This window comes from Artemia franciscana, chromosome 10 (genome assembly GCF_032884065.1).
Source record: "Artemia franciscana chromosome 10, ASM3288406v1, whole genome shotgun sequence".
NCBI lineage: Eukaryota > Metazoa > Arthropoda > Branchiopoda > Anostraca > Artemiidae > Artemia > Artemia franciscana.
The window spans coordinates 31,236,177-31,264,052 of NC_088872.1; the positions used below are offsets into that span (position 1 = coordinate 31,236,177).

Sequence of the window (27,876 nt, forward strand, 5' to 3'; positions counted from 1 at the left end):
CTGGACTTTTTTGAATTAATGCATGTTTTGATCTTGGCTCTCCGCACATAAATAATTAAAAAGAAATTTGCATATTAATTAATTGCAATTAATCGGAAGATTTTGAGAAAAAAGGAGCGAGGGAGGAGGCCTAGTTGCCCTCAAATTTTTTGATTACTTAAAAAAGCAACAAGAACTTTTAATTTTTTACAAACGTTTTCATTGGTAAAAAATATACGTAACTTACGAATTAACTTACGTAACGAACTTCTATATTCGTATGTTTTTATTGCGTATATGAGGGGGTTCAACCCTCGTCGATACCTTGCCCTTTACACTAAAGCTTAAATTTTGTCCCAATTCCTTAAGAATGACCTCTGAATCACAAAGGCCGTAGAATAAATAGTTGAAATTACTAAAAATACTTTAGCGTAAAGAGTGAGGTATAACGAGGAGGTAAACCCCTCATATGCGTAATAATTTTTATTCATGCTAAGTTTTAATGTTGCTCCTTACTTTCAGTCGAAAAAAACTTTTCATGTTTATTTTTTCATTGTTTTGTTCAAATAATGCTAGAAAATCCTGCACCCCCTTCATTGAAATTCCCTTCCCCCATGAGAAGTTTCTCCATGGAAATATCCTCCCACGTAACCCCCCCCACCCCTCAACTCTCCCCCTTAGCCAAAAAATTTCCCTGAAAACGTCTGTACACTTCCCAGTAACCATTACTATATGGAAACACAGGTCAAAGTTTGTAACTTGCAGCCCCTCCCACGGGGACTGCGGGGGAGTAAGTCGTCCCTAAAGACATAGTTATTAGGTTTTTCGACTATGGTGAATAAAATGGCTATCTCAGAATTTTGATCCGGTGACTTTTGGGGAAAATGAGCGTGGGAGGGGGCCTAGGTACCCTCCAATTTGTTAGTCACTTAAAAAGGGCACTAGAACTTTTAATTTCCGTTAGAATGAGCCCTCTCGCATCATTCTAGGACCATTCAATCGATACGATAATCCATGGGGATAAAAACAAACAAAAAAACAAATAAACACGCATCCGTGATCTGTCTCTTGAAAAAAAAATGCCAAATTCCACATTTTTGTAGATAGGAGCTTGAAACTTCTACAATAAGGTTCTCTGATGCGCTGAATCTGATGGTGTGATTTTCGTTAAGATTGTGTGAGGGTGTTTCTTTTAGGGGGTGTTTCCCCCTATTTTCTAAAATGAGGCAAATTTTCTTAGGCTCGTAATTTTTGATGGGTAAGACTAATCTTGATGAAACTTATGTATTTAAAATCAGCATTAAAATGCGATTCTTTTGATGTAACTATTGGTATCAAAATTCCATTTTTTAAAGTTTCGGTTACTATTGAGCCGAGTCGCTCCTTACTGCAGTTCGTTACCACGAACTGTTTGATGGTGATTTTTCAACCTCATTACAAGCGCCTGGTAAAAATAAACACTTGCGAATAATTTGGTTAATGTATAAAATAAACCATGGATTCCAAAACTTGACAAGAAATTAGTGCTCCAATTTATTTTATTGATTTTAAAGCAACATATAAAAGTAAGCTGGAAAAATACTGAAAATATATCTCTAAAAAGGAAAAAATCTTTATATAAACGCCAAAATAGCAAGATCGCACTATGCTATGGTAAACTCGTCCTTTTGACAATTTGCAGATGCAGCCCAGACTAATTTTACATTGGTATTGAAGGAAAAAGCTGTTCTGAATAAGTATTTTCTTTGAAAATTTACCTTCTCTTCTTTCAAAGGTAGAATATACTTAAGATAGAAGTGTCCTTAAGACTAAGGAAAACGTAATATTTTACAAATTGCGACAGTCTATTTTGATTGTTTACGAAGTGATGTTAAAGAAATTGCAGATTTGCTACTCTGAAAATACGCGTTTGTGAAACTGATGTGATTCTTGCCAATTACCTTATAATTTGTTTCAATTTTCCCCCGAAAATACGTAGATACCAAATACAATCAATTGTTATATAGAAGCGACAATTACACAGAAGTAAGCGTAAATGTTTTAGGACCTCTAAGATCCCGAGATACCATACGCTCACCCCCACATTTCACGAATAAATTTCTTTGTATACAACTGAAATACAGTTAGGTCTAATCTAAAAGTAGGAATATACTAGAAGTGGAGCCTTTATTCCTGAGGCTTTCAATACTTATTCACAGAAATAGTTTTACAAATGGCACTTTCAACTATGAAGTATATGATATATATTCAATCTTACCTATTGAAATATATCGGTTAGTTCCAGATAGCAAATAAAAGAAGAAGGACTGATGGAACCTCTCTTGAAGGTTATTGAGACTCCGAAAAATACCTTCCACAATCCTTCAAAAAGAAAAAAAAGTTAGCTAACTACAGGTATTCTGGACATAAGAAACATAAATCTTTCTGGTCCAATAGCCAATTCTTAATCATTCAATGCATATCGTAAGAAACTTTTAAGAACCCCCAAATATAATATCACTTGAATTTGCAGTATATTCTAATTTACGAAACCAATCTAAATTTTATTACATTCAATTTTCTTAGGTGAGAAATAATCTTAACTGCATCATAATTGAGTCGTTTCTTACAATAAATTAGGCAGGTGAGTCACAAGTAACCCTCAGAATTTTTAAACTTTAGGATTTTTAAATTTTGATTTTGATGCAAAATTTAACAAAGACTTAATGTGGTAGTGATGACTAAGTAAGGAGCTCTTCAATGTTTTATTTTTCACCTGCAACTCCTACAGAACAGATGGTTTCAGAAACTAGAGAGAAGACTCATCAGAGGCCACGCTATAGCGTTGTCTATAGTAAAGGCCATACGGCTCCTATGTTTGATTATTATTATTTTTTTATTTTTCAGAGGCACTTCATATAGAAAAGTTTGTCGCAAAAACTTTAGAAGGGGCTTATTTGATTAGAAATCGGAAGTTCTAGTGTCCTTTTAAAAAGTTAAAAGTGATCGGAGGACAACTAACCCCCCTACGCCCTTTTTTCCCAAAATGCACCTGATTAAGATATTGAGATGGTCATTTTGTTAAAAATAGTTCAAAGACCATATAAGAAAACTCCTGTACCGACAAAACCTCCCAGGCTGCGGGGACAGGCGTTGTAAGTTATACCCTGGGGGCATCTATGGTTCTTGTGGAAGCGTTGCTCGTATAAACTTCAGAAAGGGCTCATTTGATAGGAAATTAAAAGTTATAGTTCGATTTTAAAGTAAAAGAGATCGGAGGGCAACTAGCCCTCCCCCCACCCTCCACGTCCATTTTTCCCAAATGCAACTGATTAAAATTTTGAGACACCCCTTTTCTAAAAAATGGTTCAAAGATTATATAACAAAAACTCCGGTATCGACACAACCCCCCAGGGCCTGGGGGCAGGCGTTGTAGGTTATGCCATGGGGTCATATATGGTTCTTATGAAAGGAAAGCTCGTATAAGCTTCAGAGAGGGCTCATTTGATTGGAAATTGAAAGTTATAGTTCCCTTTTTAAGAGCCAAAAGAGATCGTAAGGGAAATAGCACCCCCCACGCCCTTTTTCCTTGAAACCCATCAGATGCGAACTTTGAGAAAGCCATTTTGCGAAAAATAGTTCAAAGATCATATAAAAAAAACTCCCGTGTCGAAATAACCCCTTAGGGCCCGGGGCAGGCGTTGTAAGTTATGCCCCCCGCGGAATATATGGTTCTTTTGGAAGGGATGCTCGTATAAACTTCAGAAAGGGCTCGTTTGATAGGAAATTGAAAGTTATAGTTCAATTTTAAGAGTAAAAAGAGATCGAAGGACATCTATCTCCCCTCAACGCCGTTTATTCCTCAAACCCATCAGATAAGATCTTTGAGATAGGCATTTTGTTAAAAAAAAAATTTCAAAGACCACATAACAAAAACTCTAGTGTTGACACAACCCCCAGGGCCCTGGGACAGGCATTGTAAGTTATGCCCAGGGGGAATATATGGTTCTTAGGGAAGGGATACGGGTATTAACTTCAGAGAGGATTCGTTTGATTGGAAATTGAAAGTTTTAGTTTACTTTTTAAGAGTAAAAAGAGATCAGAGGAGAACTAGCCCCCGCTATATGCCTTTTTTTTTACTCAAACCCATCAGATAAGAACTTTGAGAGAGCCATTTTTGTATAAATAGGTCAAAGATCATATAAGAAAAATGTGGGATCGACACGACCCCCCCAGGGCCCAGGGGCAGGCATTGCAAGTTATCCTGGGGGCATATATGGTTCTTATGGAAGGGATGTTCGTATAAATTTCAGAGAGGACTCATTTGATTGAAAATTGAAGTTTTAGTTCACTTTTTACGAGTCAAAAGAGGTCGGAGAGGAGCTAGCCTCCCCTCCACACCCTTTTTTCCATCAGAACAGAGCTTTGAGAAGCCATTTATTTAAAATAGTTTAAAGATCACACAACAAAAATCTGGAGTCGACACAACCCCCCAGGGCCCGTGGGCAGGCTTTGTAAGTTATGCCCTGAGGCCATATATGGTACTTATGGAAGGGATGCTTACACAAACTTCAGAGAGGGCTCATTTGATTGGAAATTGAAAGTTCTAGTTCACTTCTTAAGAGTAAAAAGAGATCCGAGGGCAACTAGTCCCCCCTACTGGCCCTTTTTTCCCCAAACCCATCCGAAAAATTTTTGAGACAGCCATTTTGTTAAAAAAGTTCAAAGGCCAGATAAGAACAAGGGCTAAGAGCTCATATTGCACTTGTGACGAGGTCAGAAGAGCCAAGAGTCAAGAGAACATTTTGTATGAGCTCTAACAAAATTCTAAGAATCAATAGATTGATTTAAAAGGAAAATCAGAGGCTTAATACCGGTCGGGATTTAAAATAAGAGCTCTGAGTCACGAGGTCCTTCTAAATATCCAAAATTCATTTAGATCCGATCACCCACTCCTAAGTTAAAAATACCTCAATTTTTCTAATTTTTCCTCCCCCTTCAGCCCCCCCCCCCCAGATGGTCGGATCGGGGAAAACAACTTTACCAAGTCAATTTGTGCAGCTCCCTGACACGCTTACCAATTTTCATCGTTCTACTACGTCCAGAAGCACCAAACTCGCCAAAGCACTGAACCCCACCCCCTAACTCTCCCAAAGAGAGCGGATCCAATCCGGTTACGTCAATCACGTATCTACGACATTTGCTTATTCTACCCACCAATTTTCATCCCGATCTCTCCACTCTAAGCGTTTTCCATGGTTTTCACTTTCCCCCTCCAACCCCCCCCAACGGCAGAAGATCTGGTCGGGATTTGAAATTAGAGCTTTGAGACATGAGTTCTTTCTGAATATCAAATTTCATTAAGGTCTGGTCACCCTTTTTTAAGTTAGAAATACCTCAATTTTTCTAATTTTCCCCAATTAACAACCCCCAGCTCCCCCAAAGAGAGCAGATTCAGTCCGTTTATGTCAATAACGTATCTAGGACTTGCGCTTATTCTTCCCACCAAGTTTCATCCCGATCTCTCCACTCTAAGCGTTTTCCAAGATTTCTGTTTCGTTCCTCCAACCCCATATGTCCACGGATCCGATTATGAAAATGGAGCATCTGAGACATAAGATCTTTCTATAGATCAAGTTTCATTAAGATCCGATCACCCATTCGTAAGAAAAAAATACCTCAATTTTCACGTTTTCCAAGATTTTAGCCCCCCCCCCCCCCACTCCCCTCAATGTTACCGGATCCGGTCAGGATTTCAAATTAGAGTTCTAAGACACAATATCTTTCAAAGCATCAAATTTCATTAAGATCCGATCACCCGTTCGTAAGTTAAAAATACCTCATTTTTCTAATTTTTCCGATTTAACCGTCCCCCCACTCCCCCCCCCCCCAGATGGTTGAATCGGGGAAACGACAATTTCCAATTTAATTTGGTCTGGTTTCTGATACGCCTGCCAAAATTCATTGTCCTAGCTTACCAGGAAGTGCCTAAAGTAGCAAAACCGGGACAAATAGACAGACCGACAGACCTACCGACCGATAAAATTTGCGATCGCTATGTGTCACTTGGTAGATACCAAGTGCCATAAAAACTCCGGTGTCGAAAGGACCTCCAGGGCCCAGGGGCACGCGTTGTAAGTTATGCCCTGGGTGCATATATGCTTCTTACGGAAGAGATGCTCGTATAAACTTCATAGAGGACTTATTTGATTGGAAATTGACAGGTCTAACTCACTTTTAAGATCCAGGAGAGATCGGAGGACAACTAGTCCCCCAGGCACTTTTCCCCATACCCTCCTGATACAAATTTTGAGATAGCCATTTTTTAAAAAATAATTCAAAAATTAGATAACAAAAACTCCGGTGTCAACACAACACCCCATGGTCCGGTGGGCAGGCGTTTTAAGTTATGTCCTGGGGGCGTATGTGGTTCTTATGATAAGGATGGTCGTATGAACTTCAGAGAGGGTTCATTTGATTGGAAGTTGAAGGTTCTAACCCCCATCCCCCTAGCCCTTTTTTCCCCAAGCCTATCCAATAAAAATTATCAGATATCTATTTTGTTAAAAATAGTTAAAAGATCATTTAACGAAAACTCCCGGGCCGACATAACCCCTCAGGGCCTGAGGCGCTGTAATGTAGGCCCTGGGGGCATATATGGTTGTTATGGAAGGGACACTCGTATAAACTTTAGAGAGGGCTCATTTGAATGGAAACTGAAAGCTCAGGTTCACTTTATAAGAGTCAAAAGAGATTTGAAGGCAACTAGTCCATTGCACGCCCAATTTTTTCCCGAACCTATCCGACACAAATTTTAAGATAGCCATTTTTTTAAAATAGTTCAAAGGTCAGATAACGAAAACTCCGGGGTCGACACAATCCCCCAGGGCCCGGGGGCAGGCGTCGTAAGTTATGTCCATGGGGCATATATGGTTCTTATGAAAGGAATGTTCGTATAAACTTCAGAGAGGGTTCATTTGATTGGAAACTGGAAGTTCTAGTTCACCTTTTAAGAGTCTAAAGAGACCCGAGGGCAACTAGCCCCTCCACGCCCTTTTTTCCCAAAGCCCATCCGATTAAAATTTTGAGATAGCCATTTTGTTAAAACTAGTTCAAAGTTAGATAAGAAAAACTCTGGTGTCGACACAACCCCCCCCCCCGGGTCCGGGTATAGGTATTGTAAGCTATGCTATGGGGGTATATATGGCTCTTACAAATTTTGAGGTAGCCATTTTTTAAAATAGTTCAAACATCAGATAGCAAAAACACCAGGGTCGACACAACCCCCCCCCCCAGAGCCCAAGGGCAAGTGTTTTAATTTATACCCCAGAGGCGTTATGCCCGGAGGCATATTAGGGTTTTATGTGAAGGGTAGTCGTATAAACTACAAAGGTGGCTCATTTGATTAGAAATTGGATGTTCTAGTTCTCTTTTTAAGAGTCAAAGAGATCCGAGCGCAACTATCCCCCCTAGCCCTTCTTTAACCAAATCCATCCTATGCAAATTTTAAGATAGTTATTAGTAGTTTACGATGTCGTCCCGTCCTAAGCGCAAGGTCACTGTTTCTAACAGCACTGAACAACCAGGACATCTTTCGAAAAATCATCCGTCAAATTCAAGCCCGGATATAGGCAACCAATCTTCTGACCTGAACATGAGACTAACTCAGACTCAACAAGAATTGGAAGCTGTAAAAGCGAATCTCAGGGATGAAATCTCACGTAAAGTTTCCGATCGCATAAAAAATCAACTCCCGCACTCGGCTGAATCAATGATATCTGACGTATATGATTCTTTGATGGTGGAATACTCGCCAAAATTTGATTTTATCGAAAAGCAACTAAAATCACTAAAAAACAGCTTCATGATACTCGAAGAGAGAGTGAAAAAGATCGAAAGTAGACTTGACGATATTGAGCAGGAAAATAGGCTGGATTCACTTATTTTCAGTGGTGTCAAACAAGCTCCGGGTGCTGATGTAAAATCGTGTATTAATAATATTATCTCGGACAAGATGGGCGTACAAGTTTATGTTTCGGAACTAACTAAAGTGTATAGATTTACCCTTCCAGAGAATCCTACGCGGCCTGATATGATTGCACCGGTACTCGCCCAGTTTTCGTCTAAGGATGTGGCTAGAAAGGTATTTGCTGCTAAGAGCAAACTGGCCAAATCTGGTATATTTGTGTCTGAAAGTTTAAATAAGAAGCGACGAGAAATTCTGCAACTGGCTCGTGATAGGTTAGGTAACCACAACGTATGGTCCGATCACGGCCGTATTTTCGCTCGATCTGGAAATGACTCTCGGACACGCCGACTGTGGAGTTGTGACGACATATAATCTGAGTTTTTTTTTTTTTTTTCGTTTTAGTAGTTATAAATGTGTACTTTAGTATTTACATTCTTTCGTAGTAATAGTTCTTTAATAGGAAATAGGATAAATTATTTATGAATGTTTTCACGATTACTTCAGTTAGAAAAAAATCGCTTTTCGTTGGATAATATTTTGTCGAGTGATGTTGGTAGCCGGTCGGAATTTTCGGATAAACAGCCTGCAAGGCTTAGTAAATATGTTGCAGTAGATGATGTGAGTGCACCCGTTATGCTGTCCGGATTCCAGATTCTCCACTGGAATTGTCATTTAACTACTTCACATGAAGATGTAGTTGATATAATTAATAAACTTAACAGTGAGGTGCAAGTGATAGGTATTTGTGAATCATTTATTAGTGAACAATGTCCTGCTTCGTTGTTTAATTTTCCAGGTTACACACTTATTTCCAAGAACCGGTCATTGATGGGAAGGGGAGGTTTAGCATTCATAATCAAGGATGATATAAAATTTAAAGTAAGGGAAGATTTATCTTTATGGATTGAAGGTAAGATTGAAACTTTTGCTATTGAAATAGTGACAAGTAATAATAATCCACTTCTTATTTCATCGGTGTATAGACCCCCTGGTGCTAGTCCGGATTTTTTCCTAGAGGAAATTGAAATTTTAATATCTGAAATAAATCGAAATTTTGATAAAATTGTAATCATAGGTGATTTTAATTTTGATTTATTAGATCTTCAAGCCAAAAATTTGGATTTCCTTAATGTCATGCTTTCATTTGGTCTTTTCCCATTAAATTCTATCCCATCCCGATTAACAGACCATTCTGCAACTTTGATTGATAATGTTTTCGTCACTGAAGTTATGGTGGAAGATAGCATGTGTGATGTATTAATCCATTCTGGTTCGGATCACTTACCGCTTCTTTGTTTGTTGCAGAAGTTATCACATTGTAAAATTAAAAGAAAAAACAAGATTCTTCGGCGTGACATGAAAGAAGTTAATCTGGCTAAATTTAAAAATGAAGTTAGTTCGTTGGATTGGGAGGTGGTTTACAATGAAAAGGATGATGCTTCAAAAGCTTTTAATATTTTTTCAGATATTCTTTACCCTGTGTTTGAGAAAAATTGCCCATTGAATAAAATTAATTGCAAGAAAGCTAAACCAAGAAAGCCGTGGATAAATGATGAAATTTTGAGTTTAATAAGACAAAGAAATAAGTTGTATTGTCAATATCTTGATAATCCATCTGAAATGATTTTAAATGAGTTTAAAGAGTTGAGAAATTATGTAAATAATTCAAAAAGAAATGCAAAGAATGAGTATTATTTAAACCGTTTGAAGATTAAGGAAGGTAATATAAAAGATACTTGGGGAATTGTCCGTGAAGTGATAGGATGTGAAAAAAAAGATATGTGTATAACCAATTTAAAAACTAGTAATAGAATTATTCATGATAAATTGGAAATAGCAAATTACATGGGTGATTATTTTTCGAAAATTGGTAGTGTTATACAGAATGAAGTGTCTAGAGGTAGTTGTGCCGTCAACATTAAGGTAAATCCTTCAAGCATGCAGAATGGGTTTGAATTTGTACCATGTAATGTAGAAGAAGTTGAAAAAATTGTTTGTAGCCTTAAATCAAATTCTTCTGGTGTAGATGGATTGAACCTAAAGGCTTTTAATTATGTGTCGGTGTATCTTTTACCGGTACTGGTTCATTTAATTAATCTCTCAATGGTTAAAGGGCATTTCCCGTCGGAACTGAAACAATCTAAAATCATACCTTTACATAAAGGTGGGGACCCCTCAGAACCCTGTAATTGGCGACCAATTTCCATTTTACCTTTATTTAGTAAAATTTATGAAAAAGTTATTTATAAACGATTGTATGATTTTTTGGATTCGAAGAAAATTTTGTATAATGGACAGTTTGGTTTCAGAAGTAAACATTCCACTAGTCATGCATTACACCATCTTTTAAGTTTTGTTGATAATGCATTTGAAAATAATATGATTCCTTTAACTGTTTTTGTAGATTTCCGTAAGGCTTTTGACACTGTTGATTTTAATACTCTTCTTAGCAGACTAAGTGGGCTTGGGTTAGGTAGTACTTGTGTAAAGTGGTTTTCATCGTATTTGCATGGCCGGACTATCAAAGTTGCTTTATCAGATATATCAAGCAGAGAGTTCGGTGTTAAGTGTGGAGTGCCTCAAGGTTCCGTGCTGGGACCTCTACTTTATCTTATTTATGTTAATTCGTTGGCTTCATATGTTGGAGTTGAAGCGCTGACCTCTTTCGCGGACGACACTGCGATAACAGTAATTGGTAGTTGTTTGGTGCAGGTTGCACATAAGGCTAATTTGGCACTTGAACGTTTGCGCAGTTTTACAATAGGTAGTTCCCTAGCAGTTAATGCATCTAAAACAAATTACATTATATTTAGTAGAACAGGTAGGTTACTTAATGATAATAATAACATTTTTTTTTGGACATTTACCCATTAAACAAGTTTTTGAAATTAGGTATTTGGGGTTTTATTTAGATAATAATATTAGTTGGAAAAAGCATTGCAGTGTTATTGGTGCTAAAATGGCTAGGGGTCTAGGAATTTTGAGACGTGTAAAAAAAACTTTTCCGTTCAAGATTTTAAAAATCATTTATTTTTCCCTTGTTCATCCTTATATAAATTATGGTTGTGTTCATTGGGCTAGTAATTTCTTCTCTAATTATAAAAGGATCCAGATTTTGCAAAATAAAAGCATTCGATTGATTGCGGACATAAAAGAGCAGGTTGAATCCAAAACTACTGCTAGCTTTTCCCGGTGTAATGTTTTAAATGTTGGTCAGATTCGTGACTACCAGGCATCAATTTTTGTGTTCCAGAGCATGAAACATATATGCCCTGAGTATTTTCATGATTATTTTTCCATGAATCAGGAGTACCATAATTATGATACAAGAAATTCACAACTTTTAAGCCATGAACAAAGAAAAACAGTTCGATCATCATATGTGGTTCGGAATCTGGGGCCTTCTGTTTGGAATAGTTTGCCGGCTGGCATCAGGGAGTCTGTCACTTTATATGGGTTTAAAAATAAATTGAAAATGTTTTATTTAAGTAATAGGTTTTGAAGGGCAGAAGGTTTTTGATGTCTTTTTTTTTTGCAGTTTATTGATGTGGGGTGGGGACTGAATACCGGTAAATGATATTTAATATGATTATTTTGTTGTATTTTGTTCATGTGTATGTGTTGTTATTTTTTATATATAAGATAGGCTAGGTGGTTAATCATGAGATGTTATGTTTAGATATTTATTTATAAGATGTAAATCATAATATGAAATTGCAGCACAAGTCCTTAGGACTTTCTTTTTGCTGCAACAATTTATTAGTGTTGTCATTTTTTTATTTATGTTTGTATTGTGGATAAAATAAAACTTACCTACCTACCTACCTACCTACCTTAAAATAGTTCAAACTGCAGATTAAAAAACTCCGTGGTCGACATAACCACTCATAGCCCGGAGGCAAGTGATTTAAGTTATATCCCGGAGGCGTATAAGGGTTTTTGTGTATGGAATGGTCGTATAAACTTCGAAGGTGGCTCATTTGATAAGTTGAAAGTTCTAGTTACTTTTTTATGAGTCAAAAGCTAACGAAGGGTAGCTATTCCCCACCCCCCTGACACAAAGATCCTCTTTTCCACAAATACATCGAATGAAAATTTTAAGATACCCAGTTTGTTTGAAATAGTCAAACTATTAGATAACAAAAACTTCGTTATTAACATACCCCCCCCCCCAGAGCCAGGGGATGGGTTTTAGCTTATTCTCTTACTTATCTTACTTATAATCATCATTCTCTTACTTAAGTGGCTACAAAATTCTGCAAAATTAGTTTACCTTTTTTTTTTATTATAATAATTCGGAGTACAAAATTCAAAGACAAGCGAGAATTTGATTAGAGATAGGTTGTTAGACCGCAATCGTTTTCAAGGAGTAGAATTATGTACTTCTACTAAATCGTGCCTTCACTACAGACAAAAGTAAGGTTACTGCCCGTTTATTCTAACGGTAAAAGTACAAGTCCTACTGCGTATTTGGCGCTTACTAAAAGGAATTATATTAAAAATATTTTCTTTGTTCTTATTACATAATTGAAAATAAAAAGAAAATTGCAGTGCAACAAAACCGGGATTTACCAACAGGCCCACCAGGCCTTGCAGCTTTCACTATTCCCGAAGTTTTGGGAATTTCCCCGAAAATCTTGTAAAAACAGAACGGCAAAAGCGCTTGAGACTAGGGGCCTCAAAGCTTTAAATCCGGCCTGGGTGAAACAAAATCTGGAGGTGGTAAGCTTTCAGCTATTAATATCATTATACACCCAATATTCAGTTTAATTTATTAGTTCTTACCAAAATTATCAATTTATTTTGGAATTTAAAAAAAATATTTTGAAATAGGGAATTTTGAAAAACTTGAAACTTTGGCAATAAAAAACAAACAAAAATCAATTAAAAAAAACTTTTCGAAAAAGAAGTTTTCTAAAGAAAAGTAAAGGCCATATGAAAGTTAAGATGAAGAAATAGAAACCTACAATAATTCAAACTCAAAACAACCAGAAATTACTATTAAAGAATAAATGAAACCCAAAGCAAACAGAAATTAAATAAACAATCACAGAAAAAAAAACATATAACAAGTACTCATATAAATGAATATATAAATCTCAAAACGAGTAAAGCTTAAGTTGAATATTCAAATCAAGTTTAAAACGAACAAAACTGTTTTGCTTAGGAGGCATAAATGAAACCCAAAACGAACAGAAATCAAATAAACAATCATAGCAAACAAACAAACGATAGTTACTAATATAAATGAGTAAAAAAAAAAACCTTAAAACGAGTGAGAATTAAAATTGAATATGCAAATCCAGCTTGAAACGAACAAAAATCTTTACAAAGAAGAGTTTGGGTTTTGCCTCCTTCTTTCACTGTAAAAGTCTAAAACCTACTGCGTCATTGGTGCTTCACTGAAAACAAATTATATTACAAATATTTTCTTTTCCAGTTATTGCAGTATAGAAAATTAAAATAAAATTACAGTGAAATAAAATCTTGAACTGATGATCTTTCAACAATTAATAGCACTATATATCAAACATTTCAGTTTGATTTTATTAGTGCTTTTCAAGGCTGTTCAAGACATGAAGTTTTCAGTAAAGCGCCAATGACGCAGTAGGTTGTAGACTTTTACAGTGAAAGAAAGAGGCAAAACCCAAACTCTTCTTTGTAGATTTTTTTTTCGTTCCAAGCTGGGTTTGTCAATTCAATTTAATTTTCACTTGTTTTACGATTTATTTACTCATTTATATTAGTAACCATTATTTGTTTGTTTACTACGACTGTTTATCTGATTTCTGTTCGTTTTGGGTTTCATTTATGCCTCAATAGCAAAATAGTTGTGTTTGTTTTAAGTTTAATTTACATATTCAACTTAAGCTTTACTCGTTTTGAGATTTACTTCTTCATTTATATTAGCTTTCATGATTTTTAGAATAAAACATCGTTAATAAGTTTTTTTTTTTTGTGGGGATCGGGCCATGGAGGGAAGACAAGAGGTTAGCTTTCATGATTCATCATTGATAGGTTGTTTTTTTTTAAATACCACTTTAAGGCGATCGAAATAATTTGAGGACAACCAGCCACCCTTTGGTACCCTTTCTGTCCTTTGCACCGTCATCTGCATCGGATCAATTACCATTTAACTCACAATGACCAAAAGACTCAAAAGTAGGACAAAAAGTCAAAAAGTAAGGGTAGGAAAGTAGGGTCAAAAATTATGCAAATTATATGCAAATTACCCGTTCTTAACACATATAATTTATTTGAAAAGGTAGGCATGCTGCACCTTGTTAAGACCCAATTCAAAGTTAGAAAAGGACCCTCACAGCCCCATACGCAAGGGCCACAAATTATACAAATAATCCATTCTTCCATTCCTTAAAAATCCATTCTTTAAAAAATACATTTTTATGGAAAGCGAGGACATATTGCACCTTGTTCAAACCTTGGTCATGCATATAGTTTCAAAATGGTATGAACGGGGGGGGGGGAAATGGGCAATTGAACCCTACATGGCCCTTTCCATCCACCGTCAAGGTTCTAGCAGAAAGGTGACCATGCTCCACCTTCTTTAAACCAGATTCATCCAGGCTTTGAAGTTTCGGAGAAGCAGTGCAAAACAAGTTGAGTCGTGAACCAGAACAAAAGATTTAAGTCAATACTGTGGAATGATTCGGAGAAAAAATGGGATTTTCTCTAAGACTACAAAATCTTAGACTTTTTTTTCCATGCCAGAACGGTGCATTATTGAGTAATAGTTTAGTAAACCCGTAGAGAAAAAAAATATTACGTCTTTCCTTTTTTTGGGGGGGGGGATTTGAATAACTGATGCAAAATCTAAGCTTAATCAATTTGCTATCTCAATTGATAATTCAGTAGAGCCAAATGAGTGTTACATACCTTTTTAACACAAATAAAAGGGCGTCTGGTGAAATTAGACTCTAATCAGAATGAAATCTTATCATATTTCCTCAGACACATACTTGTCACAGATAAAGGAGGAACAGGGACCTCCACAAACATTGTTTAGCATTGGATGCTAAAATTAGCATTGTTTAGTTTTCACTTAGATTTATGGAAATGCGTCCTTTAAAAAAAAAACGGTCATCAAAACTTTAAGCCACATGTGAAAACGAAAGGGGAAGAAGGTTCCAAGGGGCTGAGCCTAAGAGGGGCCAAGTGAAAAACTTTAACCAAGTGTTCACAATGAAATTCAAAGCACAAATTGGCACGTCTAGAGCTGCACATAAACTTTTTGCGCCATTGTAGAGGCACTACTGAGCTTTTTCGGTGATTGTTCGTAAATCACTAACGAGCGTTTTGAGGGTTCATTCGCAATTCGATTGCAAAACTCACACCAAATGACCTAGCGAAAGTTTTCGGAAACATTTTAAGACGTGGATCAAAGCTTAATGTATCTGAATCCATGGTCAGCACTTCAAAACTGTTTACCATTGAATGTTCAGCATGTTGCTATTCATAATATTCTGTGTTTACAATTTGTAAATAAATATTAAGATATATTAGTAATTTAATTACTTAAATATTTGTGCTTCTGTATTCGCACCAGACTTCTTTTAACTTGACCATCCTGCACTCAGAATGCACACATTTTGAAATGCTTAATAAAACTGGTACTAGTGCTACTTTTACATCCATGGTTCGTAACTGTTTACGGTTTAGGTGTTTAACTGTTTGAGGTTTAGCAAAAAACCTTTTGCACCGTAATCAACCCTTCTTTGCATAACTTATAATGTTTCCAATATTAAATATCTCATATTAGTCCTAGATGCGCCAATTCATGAAAATTCAGAGGGCAAGGTTTTTTTGATTTTTTTTTCAATGTAAATACAATTTTTTTTTAAATACATGAGTGGGGGGACTTTTTAAAATGAAAATATAAAAAAGGTATTTCTTAAAATCTAGGGGGGATACAAATACCCCCCCCCCCCTGTCTCACTAATTGACACCCCCCAATTATACCTATAAAAATTAGTGTAATGTACAATTTTCATGCTAGGGCAAACTCGCAAAACCAGAAAATTAGTTCTTCGGGGGGGGGGAGGATTTGGGGGAGGAAATCCAAATGGAAAATACATTGTTTTAAGGTCATAGTTTTCATCTTTTCACAAGGGAGTCCCCGAGACCAATGGAGGTGGAATTCCCATAGCCCTCTTTTTTAGGTAAAGATATATACGAGGGGCAAGGCGTGATTTTGTCTCTTATAGTTGTTTGTTACTGGTAAATTGATGGATACATGAAATTCAGAACTGGCTAAATGGCTTTACCGTCCCAATTCATGATAGCGAATTGGGTGATGCATCCCAGGTTCGTAATATCCGGCTAACGTTATTGCTTCGATACCAAACCTATGGAAGAAACCGTGATTCCCAGTTGGAACCCCTGTGGCCTGTGAGCTCATCATTGAGAGCATGGTCTCTAAATTTTCAAGGAATCCTTCAAGAGATGTCCCGTCATAAGGATCGACCTGAAAAAGAAAATCTATATAAATGGTATCGAATACTGACAGAGGTTAATAACATTGGACTACAGTGGGAAAGTAAGGTGATATCCAAACTTATATTAAGCAATTAATTTCAGATTACTTGGGACAGCATATAGCAGTGTTAAAGTGTTCATGACAGCCTCTATAAACAAGGTATCAGGCTAGTTTTTCAAGAAAATTTAATAATAATAGGTATTTAAGGATAGAAAATCAGACATGTGCGCAATTTTTTTTAAGAATGGGGTGGGGGATTAATAAGAAATTTTTTCGTGACTCGATAAAAGTTGCCCAGAAATTCGGAGAAACTTAGGATTTGGGAGGGGGCATGCCCCCCCCCCCAAGTAAGTCCCTGTAGAGGTGGTTATCCAAGGCGTAATAAAGGTTAGAGACGATAAAAAAAAACTAGACTAATTCAGAAGCGCTAAAACTGAGGATGGGAATCCCGAGGAAGACATAGAGCAGAGACTGCCAAACTGTCGATCGCGAGCTACTGTTAGCAAGCAGGGAATTTTCGGTAGCTCACAGGGAATAATCAGACAGAGAGGTTGGGTAATCTGATTTAGGCTACTCATAACAAACCTAAGGTTCATGGAAACAAAACGGAAGTAGTGAGCCGTGCATCTGCCATTCAGTCATTATCTGTTCGTTTAGGAGTGAGGTTATTTTATTTGATTTAGATCACTGCAACTGTTTAAATTAGATCACTGCAGTTACTTTCCTGCAACTTGATGAATCATCCGATATGTTTGACACAGCACAGTTGGTCATTTTGCGATAAAAAAAAACTAGACTAATTCAGAAGCGCTAAAACTGAGGATGGGAATCCCGAGGAAGACATAGAGCAGAGACTGCCAAACTGTCGATCGCGAGCTACTGGTAGCAAGCAGGGAATTTTCGGTAGCTCGCAGGGAATAATCAGACAGAGAGGTTGGGTAATCTGATTTAGGCTACTCATAACAAACCTAAGGTTCATGGAAACAAAACGGAAGTAGTGAGCCGTACATCTGCCATTCAGTCATTATCTGTTCGTTTAGGAGTGAGGTTATTTTATTTGATTTAGATCACTGCAACTGTTTAAATTAGATCACTGCAGTTACTTTCCTGCAACTTGATGAATCATCCGATATGTTTGACACAGCACAGTTGGTCATTTTGCGATAAAAAAAAACTAGACTAATTCAGAAGCGCTAAAACTGAGGATGGGAATCCCGAGGAAGACATAGAGCAGAGACTGCCAAACTGTCGATCGCGAGCTACTGTTAGCAAGCAGGGAATTTTCGGTAGCTCGCAGGGAATAATCAGACAGAGAGGTTGGGTAATCTGATTTAGGCTACTCATAACAAACCTAAGGTTCATGGAAACAAAACGGAAGTAGTGAGCCGTGCATCTGCCATTCAGTCATTATCTGTTCGTTTAGGAGTGAGGTTATTTTATTTGATTTAGATCACTGCAACTGTTTAAATTAGATCACTGCAGTTACTTTCCTGCAACTTGATGAATCATCCGATATGTTTGACACAGCACAGTTGGTCATTTTGCAAGAATGGTTTTGATTACTTCCAAATAAAAAAAAACAGCTGGTGAAAGTTGTACTATTAGCAGGACATACTACGGGGCAGGACATATATTCTGCTTTCAAAAAGCTCATTGATTCTTAAAATATTCCTGCACAAAAATTGATGGACTTGGAAACCGAATGGACTTCCGGTATGGTAGGTTGCGAGAAGGGATCTATTGCCTTGTGTCGTAAAGACAACAGGTTTCCAAAATTTCTGTCTTACCATTGGAAAAGTTTTATATATGAGCTTCAAGGCAAAGATATTGGTGGTACCATTTCAAATGTGGTGTCATTCACAAAAAAATACTGGAGCTGCAGCCAAAAATTTTACCCAAGATGAATGCAAACATTATCATTGTTTGAAGTAGACGCTCGACAAGTAAGGATTTTCACAGCCACCTTGTAACAACAAAGTATATATTACAATTCTTTAAGACTTGAAAAATCAACTCAACCAATGCTTTCAAAACTTCCAAAACATTTGGATTATAGCATAATTCGTCATATCCTCATTTGTAGGGATGGATGCTGAAGAATTCTCTGCTTGTGTCATACAACGCTTCGAAGAATACAACGCTGCAGTGGAGATGGAGCAAAAATTTTGTCCCTTTGTTCCAAAGCAAAAATATCAAATTTTGGTTCTGATTGTTTGATGAGTGAAGGCAATGTTCAGCTCAACAGATACGGGCAAGATTCCACTATCTAGTATGATATTCATTAAAACCAAGAACAGAAACCGGCTGAATCACGAATATTTGGGTAACTGCAGTCAAATGGCGGCGACAACACAACTACCTTAAGAAATTATTGATGACAAAAAAAGGGCCACTTCTCATATTAAATTATGTTTTTCTAGTTTAGATATTTTTTTAGCGTAAATTATAAATGCATATTTTAAGTTAATAAACAACAGTGTGCTTTAAACGAAATACGTATGATTTTCTAGAACTGCTTCCCAGATATCTAAACTTGTTGTAAATGTAGCAACTGTAACATGTTCTCAGTTTGTGACATGATCTGTGGAAAAAAAGAGCGAAGTTAAAGCGAAAATGAAAACAAATTCTTGTGTGTATGTGACAATTGATTTTCAAATTAATACTTTTCCCCCGGTCTTTCAATTTAAAACTGATATTTTTATTTCATTTTTTTAACAATCTTGATTTCAATCTGCATAAAATGTATATTTTAGGAAGAAAAAAAATCCCTTGTTTATCAGATATTACATAAACGTATGCATAAAAAAACATCACAGCATATATGAAAAAAAAACGAAAAAAAAGTTCAAGTAATTTTTACTTGAACATTACTCCCACTTTAGTTCACGCAACAAATTGAAGCCAGATTTGGCTAATATCTCCTAATTCTGCTAGTAAAGCATCTATTTGGCTACTGTTTTTTTTTTTTTTCAAATTCTGACCACGCAAAGTCTGTCACAATACAGGGAAAAAAATAGGGCCAACTTTCGACAAACTTAAGTCTTTTATTCAGAAGTTGGCATTGAGTGAAGTCTACATTAAAAGAGATCTATTGTTTCCCAATCACTATATTGAAATCCTGAAAACACACGACTTTCGTTCTTCAAGCTAGAAAAGATGTTGACCCGACATGACCCAAATTTAGCTCTATGTATTTTACTCGGCATAGTAAAAAGCTCCCCATGACTTTTTTACACAACAACTGGGGTGATCTCCTCGCGATGGATTTCTTGAATTTAGAATGGTCCTCAGACTCACTGCAGACAACCAAACTTGAGATAGTCCCAACGAAATAAATCGGAGAGGCTGAAGTCTGAAGATTCAGGTACCCATTCAAAACTAGTCTTGAGACTAATGGCATGCATTCTAAGGTTCCAGCCAGCTAAGGTTAGAAAGATATCAGTAGAAAGCTAGCTGAAAGTGAAATTTCGTTATTAGCGTCTTCTAGCGTTTCACTAGCACCTAGTACACTCTAACAAGTCTCGAGCAATGAACATAGGACAGGCTGTACTTAAGTGCAAAGCATCTTGGACAATGCTAGAACAAATCTATAACCCTATGGACCATCTTAGCCATATTTTTGCTGGGGCATTCTAAATAGCTTTGTTGCTTTGAGCTCCCCCGTCTCTCCATGATCACGAGGCTATGTATTACGAAACTATATTCCAGCTAAATGAATTCTAAAAACCAATGTATCCAAGCTATAATATTGTGATTCCATTTGGCGGAACGTAGCCTAAACTGCTATACATGACCCTAGTTGGAGTGATTATTTCGCTGAGAATGGAAAGCTCAATAGTCAATTTTTAGCTAACGAACAGGGCACTGAGTGCTCTCTGAGCTACCTTTTAAATTTTTATGTCTATTTTCAATGTTGTAACAACTACAGAAGTAAATATTTGTAATATAATTCGTTTTAGTAAAGCGGCAAATACGCAGTAGACTATATACATATACTTTTACCGTTAGGGAAACGGGTAGTAGCGAAACTCTTGTTTGTAGTGAAAACTATTGGTGTCTTGAAAAATATTGGAAAGAGCCCGTAAAATTAAACTGAATTCCCATGATTTTTGGAATTAAATATCGTTAATAAGTTTTTCTTTGTGTGTCTGAGGGCCAGGGGTCAGTTCCCATGGTTTTTTGAATAAAATATCGGTAATAAGTTTTTGTTTGCTCTTTTTTTTTGCGGGGGGGGGGTCAGGCCATGTAGGACGGCCAGGGGTCAGCTCCCATGATTTTTGGAATAAAATACCGTTAATAAGTTTTTTTTCGGGGGTCAGGCTATGGAGGGATGGCCAAGGGGTTTAGTTCCCATGATTTTTCGAATAAAACATCGTTGCTAAGTTGTTTTTTTGGAGTGGGAGGGGGAGTTCATGGAGGGATGACCTGAGGTCAGCTTCCAGGGTTTTATGAATAAAATATCATTAATAATTTGTTTTTTGGTGGGGGTCGGGCCATGGATGGAAGACAAGAGGTTAGCTTTCATGATTCATCATTTATAGGTTTTTCGGAGGGGGAGGGGTATCGGGCCATTGAGGGCCAGGGATCAGCCCCCATAAATTTTGGAATAATATATCGTTACCAAGTTGATTTTTTTTGGGGGGGGGAGATTCGGGCCATGGAGGTCAAGGGGTGATTTCCCATAATTTTTTGAATAAAATATCGTAGATAAGTTGCTTTTTGGAGGGGATGGGTCAGGCCCTGGAAGAAGGACCAGGGATCAGTTCCCATGATTTATCAACAATAAGTATTTTAGGGGGAAAGGAGGAGGATCAGGCTATAGAGGGACAGGGGTCAGCTTCCATAAGTTTCGAAATAAAGTATCATTAATGAGCTTTTTTAAGTGAGAGTGAAGGTCGAGCTTATCTGATGTATGAACTATTTTAAAAACCCTCGAATAAAAAACATATGCCCCCAGGACATAACTTACAAGACTTTCCCCGGCTCTTGGGGGTGTTGTCGACCCAGGACTTTTTGTTTCAAGATTTTTGAACTTATTTAAAAAAATGGCTATGCCGAAAATTTGATAGGGGAAAAGAGTGTAGGGGATGGAGTCGTCCTCCAGTCCCTTTTGACACTTAAAAGGGAATAAAAACTTTTAATTCCAATCGACTTGGTCCCCTCCGAAGTTTATACGACCACTCCTTCCGTAAAAACCTTATTTGCCAATCGGCCATAATTTACAACATTTCTGGGGGGTTGTGAAAACCTCTGAGTTTTTGTTATATGATCTTTGGTTCTGAGCAAAATGACTATCTAACATTTTTATAAGATACATTTGGGGAGAAAAAGGGCGTGAGAGGGAGGGGGTAGTTGCCATCCTATCACTTTTGACTTTTAAAAAGAGAACTGAAACTTTCAATTTCTAATCATTTGAGTCCCTCCCAAGTTTATACGACCGATCTTCCACAAAAACCTTATATATGAGGCATCAGTTACAATCCTTCACCCTGGCTTTGGGGGGTTATATTGGCCCCGAAATTTTTGCTATTTGATCGTTGAACTATTTCAAGCAAAATGACTTTCTTTAAATTTTGATCGGATGTATTTGGGGGGAAAAAGTGGTGGGGGTGAGGGTGACCCTCTGATCACATTTGACTCTTAAGATAGAAAGTAGAACTTTCAATTTTTAACCAAAGGAGCCCCCCTCTGAAGCTTATACGACCACCCTTTCCATAAAAACCTTATATGTCCCTCGGGAATGACTTGCAACACCTGCCCCAGGGTCTGGGGGGTTGGGTCTTTCCTGGAGTTTTTGTTGTCTGATATTTGAGCTATTTTTAACAAAATGGCTATCTCAAAATTCTTATCGTATGCATTTGGGATCTCTTTTGACTCTTAAAAAGTGAACTAGAACTTTCAATTTCCAATCATTTGAGTCTCCTCCGAAGCTTATATGACCACCTCTTCCATAAAAACCATACATTCTCCCGGGGCAGATACAACCCTTCCCCAGGTTCTGCGAGGTTATGTTGATCCCAAAGATTTTGTTGTCAGATCGTTGGACTATCTCAAACAAAATGGCTATCTCAAAACTTTGATCGGATGTATTTTGGAAAAAAAGAGCGGGTGGGGGTATGCTTCCTGATCACCTTTGACTTTTAAAAAGGAAAAAAGGAACTAGAACTTTAAATCTTCAATCAAACGAGCCCTCTTGAAGCTTATGCGACCGCTCCTTTCATAAAAACCTTACATACACTCGGGGCTTAACACCTGTCCCCGGGCTCTGGGAGGTTGTGTCGCCTTCAGAGTTTCTGATATCAAATGTTTGAACTATTTTTAACAAAATGGCTATCTCAAAATTTTGTCAAATGCATTTGGGGGAAAATGGCGTGCGGGGGCTAGTTGCCCTCTGGTCACCTTCTACTCTTGAAAAAGGAGCTAGAACTTTCAATTTTCAATCAAATGAGCCCCCTTCTGAAGTTTATACGACCACCCTTCTATACCTTATATGCCCCGGGTGCAAAATTACAACACCTGCCCCAGGGCTCTGGGAGGCTGTGTCGACTTTGAAGTTCCTTACATTTGATCTTTGAACTATTTTCAACAAAATGGTTATCTCAAAATTTTTATCAGATGCATTTGGTGAAAAAAGGCATAAGAGGCTAGATACCCTCCAATCACTTTTGACTCTTAATAAACGAATTAGAAGTTTCGATTTTAAATTAAATGAGTCATCTGAAGTTTATACGACCTCCATAAGAACCTTATATGTACCCGAGGCATAGCTTACAACACCTACTCCCGGGCTCTGGGAGGTTGTGTCGACTCCGGAGTTTTGATATCTGTTTTTAACAAACTATTTTTTGCGAAATGGCTATTTCAAAATTTGTATCGGATACATTTGGGGGAAAAGGGCGTGGGGGAGGTTAGCTACCCTCCAAACTCTTTGGACTCCTTCGACTACTTCTTTGGACTTTGGACCCCTTCTATAAGAACCATACATGCCCCCAGGGCTTAACTTACAATGCCGTTCCCTGGTCTCTGGGAGGTTTTGTCGACTTCGGAGTCTTTGATATCTGATCTTTGAGCTATTTTAACAAAATACCTATCTTAGAATTTTTATCAGATGCATTTGGGGGGAAAAGGCATGGAGGGGGGGGGAGCTAGTTGCTCGCCAATCACTTTTGACTCTTCCAATATGTGAGCCCCCTCTGAAGTTTATAAGACCACCCCTTCCATATAAATTGCCGCTAGGAAAAATATAATAAATATTAATAAAACATTGCAGCCTTATGGGTTTTACTATAGGCAACACTATAGCGTTACCTCTGATACTAGTGTACTTCTATAGTTAATAATAATGGTTGCATGCTAAAGTATGTAACCTACTCTTTTTTTGAATGTAGATTGAACTCGTTCTCTTCTGCAGAGGCGATGGGCCAAATTGACCAAGTCCAAGTTTGGAAGCTGACCATTCAAGCCTTCGATTTTGACGTCGATATAGGACGCTCGGCCTTCTGGGATCTCCAAATTAATCGCAGCCTTAAAAGGAAAGAAAATTCGGCTTTAATGTTTATCACGAGGTTCATCTTCGGGTTTTCCCTAGGTTATTTTTCTTCGGTCTTACAGCTTTTATTTATCAGCGTAAAGCATCAATTTTGCTATCCTACAATAGTCAAAATTCAGTTTTATCCATGTATAGAATTATATTTGTTAAATCTTACTCACATTTTTTCGGTGATTGAAAAATATACTGAAAAGGCATGAAAAATATGTGTTTAAGTCTTTAATGAAGTTTAAATCTTTCCCTAAGAAGAAGTCTACCTAATATTAGGTGCAGAATCATGTGGCCTGACTAAAAAATTAAAAAGAATGAGGGATATTTGACTTGGATTGCAAGTTAATGAAAGAAGAAGCAAAATATTTATTAAATCGTTTGAATGAATTTGATAGCGCGGAAGATCAAAGTACAAAATTGGCTAAATATAAAGATAAAAGAAGAGAATATAAAAGTATAATAAAAAGAAAAAAAAAGAGAACGAGAATAAGAAGAAACTGGATATTGCTGATGATTTTAGAAATAAAGATTTTAAAAAGTTTTGGGGCTATATAAAGAATGATAGTGGAAGGGGAAATGTTAATACCCAGGCTGTTCCGGAAGCTGATTCATGGCCTGATTACCTAAATAATTTAGAAGGTGTTTGTGCAGATCTTCAGGAGGTAGCGCATACCCCAGAGATGGTTATTTATCCCATGAGAGAACATGATTACGATTTAGTGGGTGATGTGAATGGCCAAGAGATTAAGTCAATATTTAGGAATTTAAAAGGTGGTACTGCTGCGGGTGTTGATGGTATACCAATATTGTTATTTAAGAATTTTCTTTCCATGTTGATGCCGATAATTGTTCTTCTTTGTAATAAGGTGTTAAGGTCAGGGCAATGGCCAAGCGCTTGGAAGACATCATTGTTTATACCACTTTTTAAGAGAGGAAACCCGAAGGCTCATGAAAATTATCGTTTAATAGCACTTGTCCCTGCTTTAAGTAAGGTTTTGGAGAAAATATTAGATACCAGGCTTTCTAATTGGTTAAATAAAAATAATTTAATACATGAGGAACAAGGAGGTTTCAGGACAGGGTATGGGACGACAGATATTTTAAAGGTATTAATAGATAAATATGGAAAGGGTAAAACTTGTCTTTATGTGGGATTTCTGGATCTCCATAAGGCTTTTGATAGTGTCGACAGAGAGTTATTGAAGGATGCCATGCTAAATATTGGCCTTCCCCATTCATTTGTTAGATTGATAGTGAGCATGTATACTTGTGTGAGTGGAATCATTCAAGTTGGTAATAGGTTTTCGAAGCTTTTTGATATTAAGCGGGGAGTAAAACAGGGCAGCACCCTTTCACCTAAGTTGTTTAATATTTTTATTAATGATGTTGTTAATTTTCTAGAGAATAGATGGGCTCCGAAAGTTAGTTTAGGGACTCAAAAACTATCTCTGTTATTATTTGCAGATGATATTGCTTTGGTGACTAATAAACCGCAAGATCTACAGACTCTTTTGAATCTCATAGAAGAATATTTGCATATAAAAAAGTTAAGGCTGAATACTGAAAAGAGCGAAGTTGTTATTTTTAAAAAAAAGGAAGGTTGGGGACGATGAAAAATATACGTTTAAATTTAATAATAAGGAACTATTTATAAGTAAAAGAATAAAATATTTAGGCTTTATCTTATCGGAAAATGGAAGCCTAAGGAGTCATGTTGATGAAATAATTAAGAGAGGTAGGGTGGCCATGTCAGCTATATTTAGAAACCCGACGATAATGGGGATCAAAAACCTAAAAATGCATAAAAGAATATTTAACACAAAAATTTTACCCGTGATAGAATATGGAGCAGAGATATGGGGTGGAGAAACGGTGCAGCAACTGGAGTCCCTTCAGCTCCAGTATTATAAAAGAGTGTTTGGTCTACATCAGACAACTCATTCACAGATTCTGAAAGGTGAGATGGGCCTGTTTTCTTTAAAGCTACGTAAGTATATTTTAATGCTTAGATTCTGGTTGAAGTTAACTAAGAGTAATGAAGATAGACTAGTAAGAGTGGCATATGAAGAGATGTTGAAATGTGGTTTAAAAACCTCGTGGCCATCCTAAATTAAATCATTACTAGAAAAAGTAGGAATGCCTTATTTATGGAATAATGGTCTTTGCTCTCGTGATGTACCAACAAATTTAGAAAGCCAGGTACGATTTATATTAGAGAGTCAGGAAATTCAGCATTGGCAAGGGCTGGTTTTTGATTCTACAACCCTACAACATTATAATCAGGCAAAACCTAGTTTTGGGGAGGAAGTTTATTTTAAATTTAATTTACCGGCTATGATTCTACGTCGTTGGATTCAGCTTAGGGCAAATTGTCTTCCAATCCAGAACAGGCAAAAAACGTTCGACAAAAATAAAATGATAGTTTGTCCTGATAGGCGGTATGTTTGTCCCCTTTGTAAAGATGATGATGAAGACTTGGATCATTTTCTCCGGAAATGCCCGGTGCTCCCGATTTACGGGAAATTTAATTTGCATGGGATTAATTTGATGCTTCCGGGTATTCTACAAAATAGTAACCCAACCACAATATTTCGAGTGGGGGTATATATAGATAAATGTTTAATAAGAAGAAAAAGTTTTATATGATTAATTTCTTTTGTAGTTAGATTAGGTACTTTTTGCGTTGAATTCTGTTTTTTTGTGCGTGTTCGTACTGTTGTTAGTTTCCTTGCTTGTTTGTTATTTATTTATATTTTTGTGTGTATATGGCCCACGGGTTTTTGAAATACACCTATCTATCTATCTATCTATCTATCTATTATAACTCTGGCTAGGTGAAAGACTACATTTAAAACTAATAAACCCATTAATATGAATTTCATATCCTTTTGATGCAGGTTACAGCTATAGGTTTGTCACAAAATCGCAAGTTTCAAAGGAAACATAAACTAAGTCAAAGCATTAGATTAATCTTTCCCCGGTGAATACGATCTACGATAGAATGGTCAACAATATTTAAAGCTTATTTAATTGATAAATGTGTTTAATACAATTAAATAATAATTAAAACGAGTCCCATACATTGCCTTCTGACAGCACAGGGCCACAGGTTAATTAGTAAGTTCGAAATAAGCGATAATAGTTTTAATTGGGATACGATGATACAAACTATATTGAGATGATCAAATACTGGAGATCCCAATGTTCGAGAACACTGCATACCAATAATATGTTTTCCTCTTTTCTCCTCCTACTACTACTACTATCAACTCACTAAAGCACAAAACCACCTGAGGCAAACACCGCTATGTATGTTCCTCCTTCCCAGTATATTCAAAGCCTCCCTCTTTGCACCTTCCCAAGAGGTTCCTATATCAAGAGTTCCTATACGGTTGACGGACAAGGACAATCTTTGGCAGTTTGTCATCCTTCATCCGCAGACCGAGTCCTAGCCATCTCATCCTCTCATTATAGCCCTGGAAAGCGGGATTGTACCACATTAATCGTACAGCATAGTGTTTGAGGTACGTTAATCAGTCAGGTACCCAAAAAAATCCCTCGACAATTTCTCTGGAGAACATCTAGCAAATCCTCCACCGTTTTTCGGAACGCCTACACATCAGAGCATACTTGAACACTGGCATCACTGAATGTGTCATCACATTCAAAAATCTAGGTTCGTAGATTCTTCCAAAGTTTTCTTTAACTGTGAAAAACACCCTGGATCTTGGCTCTTGGCTATTCATCTTTAACATGTTCATGGCACCCACCGTCTTTACTAATAATACTACCTAGGTAAGTTGAGGCTGTCCAAACTTTTAGGAATTGACTTAGACCCTACCAAAATTTTGTCACTGACTACAACTTACTATTGGTTATATCTTAAATATAGATCCTTTTTTGAATACAACATCT

General features: G+C 37.0%; 1 protein-coding gene across 3 annotated transcripts in view; it reads right to left on the reverse strand.

Annotated features, from left to right (window-relative positions):
• LOC136032068 (glycosylphosphatidylinositol anchor attachment 1 protein-like) overlaps nucleotides 1-27,876 on the reverse strand; it is a 98,437-nt gene that overhangs the window by 23,321 nt on the left and 47,240 nt on the right. For all 3 annotated transcript variants that reach the window (XM_065712189.1, XM_065712190.1, XM_065712188.1), the window contains exons 6-8: nucleotides 23,793-23,945; nucleotides 16,210-16,409; nucleotides 2,237-2,340 (exon numbers count right to left, since the gene is read on the reverse strand). In XM_065712189.1, coding sequence (XP_065568261.1) covers nucleotides 2,237-2,340; nucleotides 16,210-16,409; nucleotides 23,793-23,945 — 457 coding nt within the window. The remainder of the gene's footprint in view (nucleotides 1-2,236; nucleotides 2,341-16,209; nucleotides 16,410-23,792; nucleotides 23,946-27,876) is intronic.